At 41.9% G+C, this 13,281-nt stretch overlaps 1 protein-coding gene across 3 annotated transcripts in view; it reads right to left on the reverse strand.

Moving 5' to 3' along the window:
- Window positions 1-13,281, reverse strand: part of mtpap (mitochondrial poly(A) polymerase) — a 136,558-nt gene that overhangs the window by 66,494 nt on the left and 56,783 nt on the right. Inside the window, exons 7-9 of one of the 3 annotated variants that reach the window (XM_085987675.1) lie at window positions 10,715-10,804; window positions 10,549-10,622; window positions 1,373-3,722 (exon numbers count right to left, since the gene is read on the reverse strand). In XM_085987675.1, coding sequence (XP_085843801.1) covers window positions 3,351-3,722; window positions 10,549-10,622; window positions 10,715-10,804 — 536 coding nt within the window. In that variant the 3' untranslated portion in view covers window positions 1,373-3,350. Of the gene's footprint in view, window positions 1-1,372; window positions 3,723-5,822; window positions 5,904-10,548; window positions 10,623-10,714; window positions 10,805-13,281 lie in introns of those variants that run through there. The other 2 variants (XM_085987677.1, XM_085987676.1) reach the window with 2 other exon arrangements.

Raw genomic sequence — 13,281 nt, forward strand, 5'->3', positions numbered from 1 at the left:
CCGCGCAACAATCACCAGGCAGGAGTGTTCCCTCCCAGTCGGGGAACACTTCAGCAGTCAAGGACATTCAGCCTCCGATCTTCGGGTAAGCATTCTCCAAGGTGGCCTTCGAGACACACAACGCAAAATCGTCGAGCAGAAACTGATAGCCAAGTTCCGCACCCATGAGGACGGCCTTAACCGAGATCTTGGGTTCATGTCACGCTACATGTAACCCCACCTGATGCAGGGTCATCCAGACTCGAGTCGACATTGGCTTGTTCTCTCTACACAGATGCGGCTGGACCTGCTGTGATTTCCAGTTAAAAAAAAAAATGTTTTTTGTGTTTTTTTGTTTTTCATACAGACCCCAGCATCTGCAATATTTGACCTTGTGACCCCACCTCATTGTTCTTTGATGTAATGTTTCCCTGACTGAGCTGTTTGGACACCATTCACACCTTTGACTGCTGTGATTATCTCTCTGCCGAGGTGTGATAAATGGCAGTTGGAAAGGTTACCTGTAAACATCTGACATGATTCTCTGACTATATAAGCTGTGTCTTTATGCATTTCTCCACTTCACCTGAAGAAGGAGCAGCGCTCTGAAAGCTTGTGATTTCAAATAAAGCTGTTGGACTATAACCTGGTGTTGTGTGATTTCTTACATATGACATTGTTATCCACTATCCAAGCTTGACATCTTGTATACGGTTATGGTTGGAGTTACCTTTTGTGGTGTTTCCTTTTTGGAGAGTGGTGTCAGAAAGTCATTGCTGTAGATTCATTTCATTTTTTTAAAACTGCGTCCTTGTTGCAGTTGGGAGGATCACGCCAACCTTTCTGCTTCAGTGAGGGTGCTGCTGAGCTGAAAATCTCCAACCTCTACACGTGGTGATTTTGGACTGGGCCATTTTTCAGTGCCCTGCAATGTTCGGTCTCCTACATAAAGGTAGCCCAGCAGATTCTCCACGATGAGCCTATTGGTATTACGAGGACTCAGGGGGTCAGTGACTGTAAAACAGCCTAAACATACCAATAATGCAGCCTAACTGGAAATTTTAACTACAGCAACTCAGTCATGTGATCCAATTTCTTCACTAAATGAAGTTCTTCCCGTCACCTAGCAACAAATACTGTATATCCACAAACATTGGCAGTAGGAGCCTATATCTAAAGATATGGGAGATAATTGAACTTTTGATTCACAATATCTAATCAAGTTTATGGAGATTAAACTCAAAATAGTGGGACCTATATTATCTACCACTAATCAGAGGCTTCATGGTAAATAATGGAAACTGGCAAATAATCGCGACTTCCTAAACTTTGGCGTTACATGTACAGCACAGCAATATGGTAGGCATGGGATAAAGATATACAGTAGAGAAAATAAATATTGTGCTATTTTATTCACCAAGGAGATGAAATCAAGAACAAAAATAAGCAGTGCAATGAGTCAATGCAAGGCACTGCCAGTGAAAGTTCTGTCAGATAGTTAAAATGATGGACAATGGGAGTGTATATAAGAAAGGTTCCATTGCAGTGACTATTACACACTGAACACATTAATAGAAAGGACAAACAATTTGGAGGCTTATTAGGAGTGGAGTAACAGTAGTCCACTCTTCCATATATTTTACCAATGTCAAGTAGTTATTCAGCATTTCTGAGACTTCATTTGATTACAACCAGTTAGTAGGCTCAGAGTTCCTGATGAAACCCAATCTGCAGTGTTGGCCTACCAATAGAGAATGCACTGACATTATACAAACATTAAAGGTACTATCTGCAGCCTGAAAATACCACACAACACATTGGACGTTATAACCATGGAGGAAAATAGTTACAATTAATACAGCGTCTCAATTAAAATCCGAGTACAGCCTTTTCTTATTAACCAATGATTTTCACTACATTTTAGATGATCAACTTATCCCTCCTTATGCTGACAGTGAGTACTAATCATATTTCAATTCCCTTCACTCAAGATCAGACTATTATCCTACATTATAAGTGACTATCCTTCAAAAGTACCTCATTGGCTGTAAAGCGCTTTGTGATGTCCTGAGGTCATGAAAGGCGCTATAGAAATGCAAGTCTTTCTTTTTATGCAATGCATTGCTTTGTTAAGTAATTAACCGCCTTGATATGAACCGTATTGTCCAGGCCATGATCACGGGCTTTGCTCTTCTACAAGGCCACTTTGTCAGTACATACGGAAGCAGTCCGATACTTGTTTCAATCTTCATCTGGATGCTTTAGCAAAATCAATGATTTATTTGATTTTAGAATTTTTGTGTGTGTGTTTAATTTGAGCTGATTTGTACAAAGCTGAGTGAATTGGTTCCAGTGTTGCCACAACCTCTTCCTTGTGAAGCAAACTGAAATGGATTCCATTGGGAAAAGGAAGTCAGACATTTGTAACAGACTGAAGTACAGGAAACTTTCGTTTAACCGGAGGTTAAATGTCCGGAAAGCTCTATCTACTGGCAAAATTCAGGAGCCGTTTCCTATAAGTTTTTTTACTTCTCGTTGCTTTTTTTTTTTCCAGTCGTGGCTCCCAAGCGTCTAGCTGAAGCTGTTGCTTAGCTACAGAGACGCTTTTAAACTGTGGCCGACTGTTTTGAAGCAACAGGGTTTGTTGTTTCATACGGAGCTGAGAAGCTCCGTATGTTTTAACATTAGCGCTGGTTTATACGGCAGTTTTGATGGGACGGCACCAACTCGGTCCCATCAGTGCCGGATACCAGAAAGTTTCCTGTAATTACAAACCAAGTGGATTACTAAATCCAGTCTTGAGTGAGACAATAATTTTGCAAATTGTAAATTATAATTCACATTTTTATGAACACAGGTCCAATTGGAAATGAACAAATGCAAAGGAACCAAATGTTTAAAAAGGTTGTAAACTTTTACTGATCACTATCCAGCAGTTTATTTAAAATGTACCTGCTGGCAATATAAATTTACAACGTGAAACATTTGTGGATTCAGCATCTTTCTAAAAATAAAGTCTGGACACACCCAGTAAGTTTCATTTGGGCAAGTAGAAGCATGTAGGAATGGTCTCATTAGCTCACCTGTTGGATTCCAAGCCAATACTGTTTAAAGATTTGTCTTCAAATTATTAGCTACAGTGCCATCCAGTTCATGCACTATTCTCCAATAAAACACATCCAGATTAGAAATTTCGAAACTTAAAATCAAGTGAGCTCTTACTGCCAATTGGCTGCATCATTCAATAATTCTTGCAGCACTTTGTATAAATGCATTAATTTAAGAGTCTTGAGATTTCTACTGTCTTAGTGCTCACAGTGGTTGAATGATGTTTATGCAGAGACAAATTCATTTATTTATACAGAGGGCTGCTACCGAGCAACAGTGCAAATATACCTTCTACCACCATTTGACCTGTTTAAATTGTCACTGGCTTGTTTGTTTGTCTTTAGTGAATCCAACAAACTTTTAATCCTCTCACTAGCTGGTTGCCTCCTCTTCTTTTTGCTCTTCCCCCCAGAGGGTTGTGTGGTAGGAAACAGCAGGGCTGCAAATCCCCAGGGCTTAGTCTTGGGCACAGGGCGTTTCAGACCTTCCTGCTGTAATATCCAGGCACTCTCTCTCGCTGCTGTCACAAACTTCTCCAGCTGGGTTTGATTGACATTCTTGCTTACATTCAGAGCCTGTTCAAATGGGTTCTGAATGTACAGTGGAGATGCTTCAGCTTTATTGTGTTCTTTTCCCTGGAATGATTTCAGAATTTAAAAAAAGAAAATGAATTTAAAGCATCTACTAGGTTTAATATTGTCCAAAAGAAAAAAACACTGATATTCACTGAAGGAATTCACAGTATTGTCTGGCTCGTTTATGGATCCTGTTGATTTATTTCTCTCCCATGTACGGGAACAGCTCAGTGCAGAAGGGAGCCGAGCTGACTGAACCGACATCGAGAACTTCCAGAAATCCACAGAAGTGCAAATAAGCAAATTCCCAAATCTTGAACTTGTTCCTGACTTTGTAGTGATGCAGTTAAATTTACATCCAAGTTTAAAGTTTTTTCTCATCTGCATACAACAGGACTCTTTATTCCAGACATTATTTTACATATATTTTAAAACAGAAAAAGCTGGCCATCTTCGAGAAGGAAGCAGATGCAGTATAACGTGGATAAATGTGAAGTTATCCACTTCGGTAGGAAAAACAAAAAGGCAGAGTATTATTTAAATAATGATAGATTGGGAAATGTTGATGTACAGAGGGGCCTGGGTGTCCTTGTACACCAGTCACTGAAAGCAAACATGCAGGTGCAGCAAGCAGTTAGGAAGGCAAATGGTATGTTGGCCTTCATTGCAAGAGGATTTGAGTACAGGAGCCAGGATGTCTTACTAGTTATACAGGGCCTTGGTGAGACCACACCTGGAGTACTGTGTGCAGTTTAGGTCTCCTTACCTAAGAAAGGATATACTTGCCATAGAGGGAGTGCAGCGAAGGTTCACCAGACTGATTCCTGGAATGGCAGGACAGTCGTATGAGGAGAGATTGGGTTGACTAGGCCTGTATTCACTAGAGTTTAGAAGAATGAGAGGGGATCTCATTGAAACATATAAAATTCTGACAGGGCTAGACAGACTGGGTGCAGGGAGGATGTTTCCCCGGGCTGGGGGGTCTAGAACGAGGGGTCACAGTCTCAGGATACGGGGTAGGACATTTAGGACTGAGATGAGAAATTTCTTCACTCAGGGTGGTGAACCTATGGAATTCTCTACCACAGAAGGCTGTGGAGGCCAAGTCACTGAATATATTTAAGAAGGAGATAAGATAGATTTCTAGACACAGAAGGCATTAAGGGGTATGGGGAGAGAGCGGGAATATGGTATTGAGAGAGGATCAGCCATGATTGTGTTGAATGGTGGAGCAGGCTCGAAGGGCCGAATGGCCTACTCCTGCTCCTATTTTTCTATGTTCTATGTAGTTTTGCCCTGTGTAAGAAAACTGGAGTTTTCCCTGAAATTAACTGGTGTGTTTGGAATTCTAAGCTTGTTTAAATTTTACAGAAGTAGGCTTTTGGCATATTCATCAAACTCTATACGTCATCTAATGAACCCAGAGGTCACTCCAAATAGTTCAGGAATTATGTAATAACAGTCTTAAAGCAGTATTGTCACAGCATTCCTTGTTCAAACCCACATACAGCTCCTGTGGATTTAGAACAGTATTGGCTGCATTTAAAATGCTGGTGCCACACACTCGAAATGAAAGCTGCATCCCACCATCACTCAATTTTATCTTACAGGACCTAATGCCAGTACATACTTCAAATATTTAAAAAATATATTCTAAAAATGCATTTGACAATTGCTTGCTTTATCAGAATATATTTTGCTAGTGGCTGTATCTATGCCTAGCAATTAAAAAAAATAATACAAGTTGAAAATGACAGACAAATTGTTATGAATACTGGTCTGAGGAAACTACTGTATTGTGAATTTTAAGAAAATACCATTATCTTGGCCTAAACTGAAAAAAGACACAATTGCTTCATTAACACGTTGAAAAAGCTCAAAGCACATCCATCCTTCAGATGAGATATTAACGGAGGTCCTATCTGCCTACTGTGGTGGTTCAAGTGGATGTTAAGGATCCCATGCGAGAAATAAAGCAGCTTTCTCCTGGTGTCCTAGAGAACAATGCCCCCTCAACCACCACTACCATAAAGAGATTATCTGGTCAGTCATCTCATTGCTGTTTACGAGATAGTACTCATGCAGAAAATGTCACATTTTCCGACAAAAATCATTTCACTTCAAAGTAACTAACTGTTATTAAAGATTATTCAAATGAGTTATTATTGATCATTTTTAAATGAAAATTTTAAAATTGACGAACCTATGTTTATTATTGTGACTCCGGTCATGTAGCTGCCACTGCAATGATGGAATAAAAAATGTTGGAGATTTATGCACAAGGGAACAGTTGTGATTTTAGTTTTAGTAAACAGTGCCTTGGTGTGACCTGAGGCAGCCTTTGATTGTTGCCCTCAGTGTTAAAGGGACCATCAGTGTGGTAACTGCCAGTGCAGTGCTAACCTTGTTCCACACCTAACTGAGTATTAAAGACTAATGTTTGCTGCAGTATTGAGAACGTAGACATCACAGCAGTACATAATGATGATTCAAATCCCCTTAAAAAAAAAAATCCAAATTACATAGCTTACATTTCTTTTCCTGTTGGAAAATAGGCTCCGGAGAGGTGCACACATAGAATCGGTGATATCAGCATGGCATACACCGTGTGTGATGAGGCCACAGATGTGACGTACATGCACCTCCGGACCTTAATTTTTTATAACAATGAGAAATTTCAGATTTCTCTCTCAAATTCAGGAGGATTCACTAACAAAAAAAAAATCCAGGAATTTATTAGTGGAAATCTGTAAAAACTGATTTTGATGATCCTTATTCGAGGAATCAAAACACTTTGGTATTTCAACAATGTGATACAGCACTACATAAATTCAAAGTATTTCTTTCACTTTCTTTATTTGCAACTTCAGTGGAAAAACAAATGTTGCAAGTTACTTGGACACCTATGTGAATCCAGGGTAGGTCTGCGCTATGAAAACCTGGTTCTTCCATAGATATTTCACTGAACTTTAATAGGGAAATGATCAAACTGGAGTTAACACATTGGTTGTTCGAGCGTCGATTGAACTTGCATCATCAGCTACAAACGATGTAACTGCTGCTCTATCCCAACTATGTTAAATATTGCAGCTTACTGACATTACAAAACGAACCATTTTTTTTTTTTTTAGAAAGGACATACAAGAGAACGTTGACCCCCCACCCCTGCCAAAGTCTATCTCCCTTCCTTTCTCTCACACCTGCATCTGCTACTCATTTCTCATTTCCCTTCCATGCCTTCACCCCCGTCCCTGGCCTGTGATTCAGCACTGCTCCCTTTCATTGTTTCTCAAGTGAGTGAAAAGGGAAATTAAGAGTCAGAGGTATTCCACCTTCCTGAGCATGAATGAACATGGTCTATTACCGATAGTGGTACTATATTATTAATAGAGCCCTTTCTTTTGCATTGCCATAAAGTACAGAAGCATTACTTAGTCTGTTTTACCAGATATGCGATTGTTTAGTCTTATGTTGAAGCATTCATTGCTATGGTTTGCTTCATGTTTTATATACAGATGCCTCATCATTCATGGTCATTAGATCAATTTTTAAAAACTGATTAACACCAAATCATATTATTCCAGCGTGTTCTCAACTTCCTCTTGCAGCTACTTGTGAATAGTGAGGACCATCCCTAAATCACAGCAGCACCAGCCATAATATTTAAAACCGAGACACAGACAACATCATTGTAGATACCATTACAACATTCTCCGAGTAGTCCAAGAGTTTTATAACCCTATTTTAATCAGGTGCTCCCGAGGTCACTATTACATAGCACTGAATGTAATTGCTATACACTCCACAGCAAAAGTTTGCTTAGGTTTATTATTTGAATGGCAATAGATTGGGAGAAGGGGAAGTACAAAGAGACCTGGGTGTTCTTGTGCACCAGTCGCTGAAGGTAAGCATGCAGGTGCAGCAGGCGGTTAAGAAGGCAAATGGTATGTTGGCCTTCGTAACAAGAGGGTTCGAGTACAGGAACAAGGATGTCTTGCTACAGTTGTACAGGGCCTTGGTGAGACCGCACCTTGAGTATCGTGTGCAGTTTTGGTCACCTTACCTGAGGAAGGACGTTCTTGCCATGGAGGGAGTGCAGCGAAGATTCACCAGGCTAATACCTGGGATGGCAGGAATGACGTATGAGGAGAGATTGTGTCGATTGGGCTTATACTCACTGGAGTTTAGAAGATTGAGAGGGGATCTCATCGAAACCTATAAAATTCTGTCAGGCCTGGACAGACTAGATGCAGGAAGGATGTTTATGATGGCCGGGGAGTCCAGAACCAGGGGTCATAGTCTAAGGATAAGGGGTAAGCCATTTAGGACTGAAATGAGGAGGAATTTCTTCACCCAGAGAGTGGTGAACCTGTGGAATTCTCTGCCACAGAGGGCGGTGGAGGCCAGTTCATTAAATATATTCAAAAGAGTTGGATATATTTCTTAAGGCTAAAGGGATCAAGGGATATGGGGAGAAGGCAGGGACAGGGTACTGAATTTGGATGATCAGCCATGATCTCATTAAATGGCGGAGCAGGCTCGAAGGGCCGAATGGCCTACTCCTGCTCCTATCTTCTATGTTTCTATGTAGAAGTGGTTCTGTATTCTGATTTATTCCCTCCCCACTCTTATTTTTAAACTTCAAACATTTTAAATGAATACATTACAAGTTGAAACGGGAAACTTTTAACAATTATTGGAGCACGTATAAATAAGATTTTAAAATGCAACATTTTCAAAAACTTTTTTTTTTTTAAAGCAGAAAATTGTACCCTGGTTTTCCGATTGGGTACAGTACTGGTTCATATTTTCAACACAGCATTTATAGGAGGGGCACTGATGACCTCGCTGTGCATATTTGTACAGTAATATGCTCATATATGCCAACCCAGTAAACACTGACCAACAGTTTCTGAAAAACAGACAGCCGTTAAGAATGGCCCCGACATATGAAAACAAGTATTTACACGGACTTGGTAATATTCCAATATCCTTTCATTTGCAATAGAGGGGAAAAAAGACAAGTACACTAAAGCCTGAAGAGGAAATCTAAATGATGAAGACAGAACATTGGTGGAGCATTTCTCTGGGAGTTTGGGGCAGGCTCCATAAGAAAATTCTGAATTTTTACATTAGAAGTGATACACGCTGGTTCAATTTAAGCACATTTATACTTCACAATTAATAGATTTTAAATCTAAAAATGAAAAACAGTGACATTTGGAATTTTAGCAGGCCATCAGACCATCATTTACCCAAACGTTCACCTCAACATTCACTCTTGCACACCCAGCATCTCTGCCCTCACTACTGCAGTTCACAAAGGCACTCTTCTCACTCCAGACCCAGTTCCGAGACACTTACCCGATCCAACTCCCTAACCTTTCACAGAAGCACGCTCTCCTCCAATCTTCCTAGTTTATACTGGTGTTCTTCCCTCCCCCCAGAGTTCAGCCTGGGATCTTTGCCCACTTTTCCCCCCACATTTCAAGCTAGGGTTCTCCGCCCCACTCCATCTCAATTAATGTTGCCGCCCTTCCCCACCCTAAAGCACTGTTCCCAGCTTCTCCCCCACCTCAGTCATTTCTATCCATTTCCCCCTTCATTGCCAGCCATTCCCACCGCTTCTACTACCATCCACTTTCCTATCTTTGACTGCCTGCCATTTGCTTGCCCACTTGCTGTTGCATGATTCTGGTAGCTAATGCTCTTTTCTCTGAAAGTTGCTTCTGGTGCTAATGCCAGGGTTTGCAGCCTGTGGATACTGTAGGTGGCAAGGCCCGTTCCCAGTGACTTTTGTCAACAAACACTGCCTGCTTGATTGCACACTTAAGAGGATACGAGGTGGGGATGGCACAGCCAGACAGGGGTACACAGCGACCATCCCATCCCCTCCACTTATTAAAGTCTTGGGAGAGGTAGAGGGTACTTTTTGTTCAGAATATTTCACCACTTTATAAAAGAAAATGTTACTATCTAATGAATATATTTTTAAATTGGAATCTCCGAATGATTTGGAAGTCAAACTCATCAAGGTGTGTTGTATAATCTTGACATTTATACAGCATTGAGATATGCACTAAAGAAGAATGGCTAGTAGCACCTGGCATCTCTGAAATGTCCTGCCTTTGCCATATCCTGTGGTTGACATGAAGTTACAGATTATGCTAAGTCGTTAGTCTAAGATTGAGGTTACTGGAACTGGTAACTGAAACACGTGCAAAGGTATAGATGTGTTAGAAAGTGTCACCAGACTATCAGCAGCTGCACTGGTTGTCAGCATACACAGTTGTTGAACGCAACAGCAAAGATGGAGAATGACAAATCACTGGAACAAGTGGCACAAGGTTAAATAATGTGACGGAAGAATGCCATCAAATGGCCTCAATGGCTGCTACCTCAGGGAGGAAGTTGGGAGAGATGGGCTGATTCCAGTCATTTCAAGATCCTGACCTGTACGCTCAACTACAGACCAGCTGCAGACTGTGGTCATGGTCGCACCCAACTGGCTGTCTGAAAACACTACAAACTTTACTTCCTACAGCTAATTAATTCAAAAGAAAAATCAAGGTTCGATTTTCAAATTAGGGTTATCCTTAAAAGTGATTCAGAATGATTTCTCTTAACAACTGTCCAGTTCTACAGCTTGAAGAGGCTCTGACTAACAGGTTATCTTTGGGCTGATCTAGCTCTGACCTTTCTACTTTAATGTCTTCCCCATGATTCACACAAACTCCCAATAGCGATCATTTTGATGCACCAAGATCTTGTTAAAAGTTCCACTGTAACAATGTCAGGTATTGTTTAAACAAAACTAGATCGTAAGAACCTCCACATTAGAAAAATCAAAGAAATATAAAAATTCCAAAGTCTGCAACATACTAACCTTTCTGATATTGATGGACATTTTATTGAAAGCAAAAGTGCCATAAAATTCAAAGAATTCTTGTAGGAGTTCCTCTGTAAAGAAACCCAAACTGAAAGTCATTTAATTTGCAAACCAGAATTACATATTACTTTATATATGGTCAATTCTACAACTTCTTACTTACCCAGTGTCTCTGTATTTTGCGAAGGCTTTATTTTGTAATCAGAAACAAATGTGCAGTCATGATTTTCAATAACATATTTATCTTTTGCTTCTGAAAAAGACAATCAGTGGCATGATCAGTGTTCTTGATATAAAAGGATATAGGGAGAGGGCAGAGAAACAGGATTACAGTCAGCAGCTCTCGTTAAAGCTCGAACATTGGCACAGGTACAATGGGCTGAATGGCCTCCTGGGCTATAAATTCCACAATTCCTCAAAATCCTTACACACCAAAAAGCAATAGCAATGGATTAACACAGGAAGACAGCAGATGGGCTGGAAGGTCAGGGAGAGAATGGAAATGTAGCTACGGTCGTCTTTGTTCTTTTAATATTGATCATTCTACATATTCAAATGAATGGGGGTTATAAAAATTGGCCGGGGTGGGGGAGGAAATAAAATATTGTGCCCCTGTCCCTTTAATAGCAGTACCATAATTTATCTTTAACTTTCTCCCCTGAACCCTCTTCTCAAGACAGCATGACTCATGAAACATGGTCTCACACAACATGATTGCAGCCCTCCTGCATTTCACTCAAGTGGTCATGACTTATGAGAGAGCTTAGGCAGTGAGGTAATAGACGGTGGGGAGCGTATTGAAACTGAGCCTGAACCTGCCCTTGCCTGAAGACTGCACAATGCACTTCCAACAGAGATCTTTGAGGAGCAGTAAGTAGTGGTTTAGTTAAGTTTTTTAGCCTAGGAATCCTGGGGCCAATTGTAAAGCTCCCACAGCAGCCTCTGCTGATGTTGGCACCTGCATCACAGGCCAGAGATCATACTTGGCACCGTCCTGGACTAAAGGCTCACTGTCACGCCATACAATCCATTTGCCCACTGAGCTGCAGCAAGTTGAACAGCATTGCAAAATTGGGTTTCCCCTTCACAATGACATTCAAGACCCTTAGGTCCACGATGAGCCCAAAGCTACCCAGCTCTCCAAAAACATAAGGTAGGAGGTGTTTAATGCTGAATTTTCATGGCCTACAGCTACCTTCTTCATTACCTGGGAAAGCAGAAACCTGTGCCTTTCTAGGACCAAAAATTCTTTGGTTGCACTGCTGTCTGACTTTCCCAGGAAAAGTTATCCCCTTCAATCTCAGCAGCATTTCTTGCAAAAAAAGGAATGAACCTCCCCCCAGAGTCTTCCCTCACCAGTCATCTCGAAGTCTGGTTTCTGGGAAAATCTGGAACACTAAACCAGGCACTGCTACAAAAGTAAGATTCTCTGGGGTAAAGTTAATGGCCTAGAAATTGGCCTGAGGCGCCCAAGCGGCGCAAAGTTTGCCTGGGCGCTGGAACTTGCGCCGCGATCGCCGCAAATTCAGTTGAAGTGCCCCTAGAGGGAGACGGGGCACGGCTCGAGGCGCTCCGCGTTCCTCTTAGGGCGCTGAAAGTGAATTTCGCAGCGCTACGTGCCGCAGCGCCACACGCTGCGGCACGGCACGCTGCGGTACTGCAGGCCTTCCTCCCACTGTTAAGGGGGAGGGGCCTGCAACAGCGCGAGCCCCGATCGCGAGTGCCGGCAAAAGAGCCCAGCACCAAGGAGAAGTGCTGGGCTCTCGAGAAACAGCCGGCAATGCCGCGGGGGGGGGGGGGGGGGGGGGGTGGGGGATCAGGAGGCCGGGGACGGAGGTGCTGGCAGGCGGCCGCCCCGCACCTCCACCTTAACTTGCGCCTCTGCCGGCGCAGCAAGGCCCCGTGAACCGGGCAGCGAACGGCGCTACAGCGGCGTTCGCTACCAAATATCGCGATCGGGGCGCTGTGCACACCGATGACGTCATTGGTGGCGGCGCAGCGCAAAAGGCTAACGCCACCATTAGTGCCCCTGCTGAATATCGCGGGAGGCGCAGCCAGTGGCGCTACAGCCACTGACTGCCTCTTTAGGCGCTAACAGGTGGTGCTACTCACCCAATTTTTCCCCCAATATGCCATAAAATTCTTGCACTGGGTTTATGCTGTCCACCAGCAACAGAACTGCCCTGAATAATGTTCAGGGCGGCAACAACGTGTGATTTATTGTGGATAAATATAACCCAGTGGTAATATGCAATCCTCAGCTGGTGTTCCTGGGAATACAGACACCTTCCCAGCTAAAGTTTTGGACTTTTTTTCTGCAGTTATACAACCAATTGCAGTTTTTAGTCTGTACTTTTTGTGACATACAAAATCGCCTTAATTCTTGGAAGAGAGGGCATGTGGGATGAAGTCATCAAAAGATGACTTCATCCCAGTCATATGGCACTAACTACATCAGATTTAAATCAGCTTTAGCACAAAAAATATATTTCTTTCACTGTGAATTTCGCAGTGAATTAAGTAAATATATAAAGAAACTATGAAGTATCCTTATTTCATTTTAGATTCTCTCACATATATTCAAAGAGAAAGAAAAAATGACAACTACTATTCTAAAATAACAGAAAATGCTGGAAAAACTCAGCAGGCCAGGCAACATCCGTGGAGAGAGAAATAGAGTCAACGTTTCGGGTCGAAACCCTTCGTCAGGACTGAAAAAACACAGGAACT

This window comes from Somniosus microcephalus, chromosome 5 (genome assembly GCF_052327205.1).
Source record: "Somniosus microcephalus isolate GS21.2 chromosome 5, FLI_Smic_1.0, whole genome shotgun sequence".
Taxonomy (NCBI): Eukaryota; Metazoa; Chordata; class Chondrichthyes; order Squaliformes; family Somniosidae; genus Somniosus; species Somniosus microcephalus.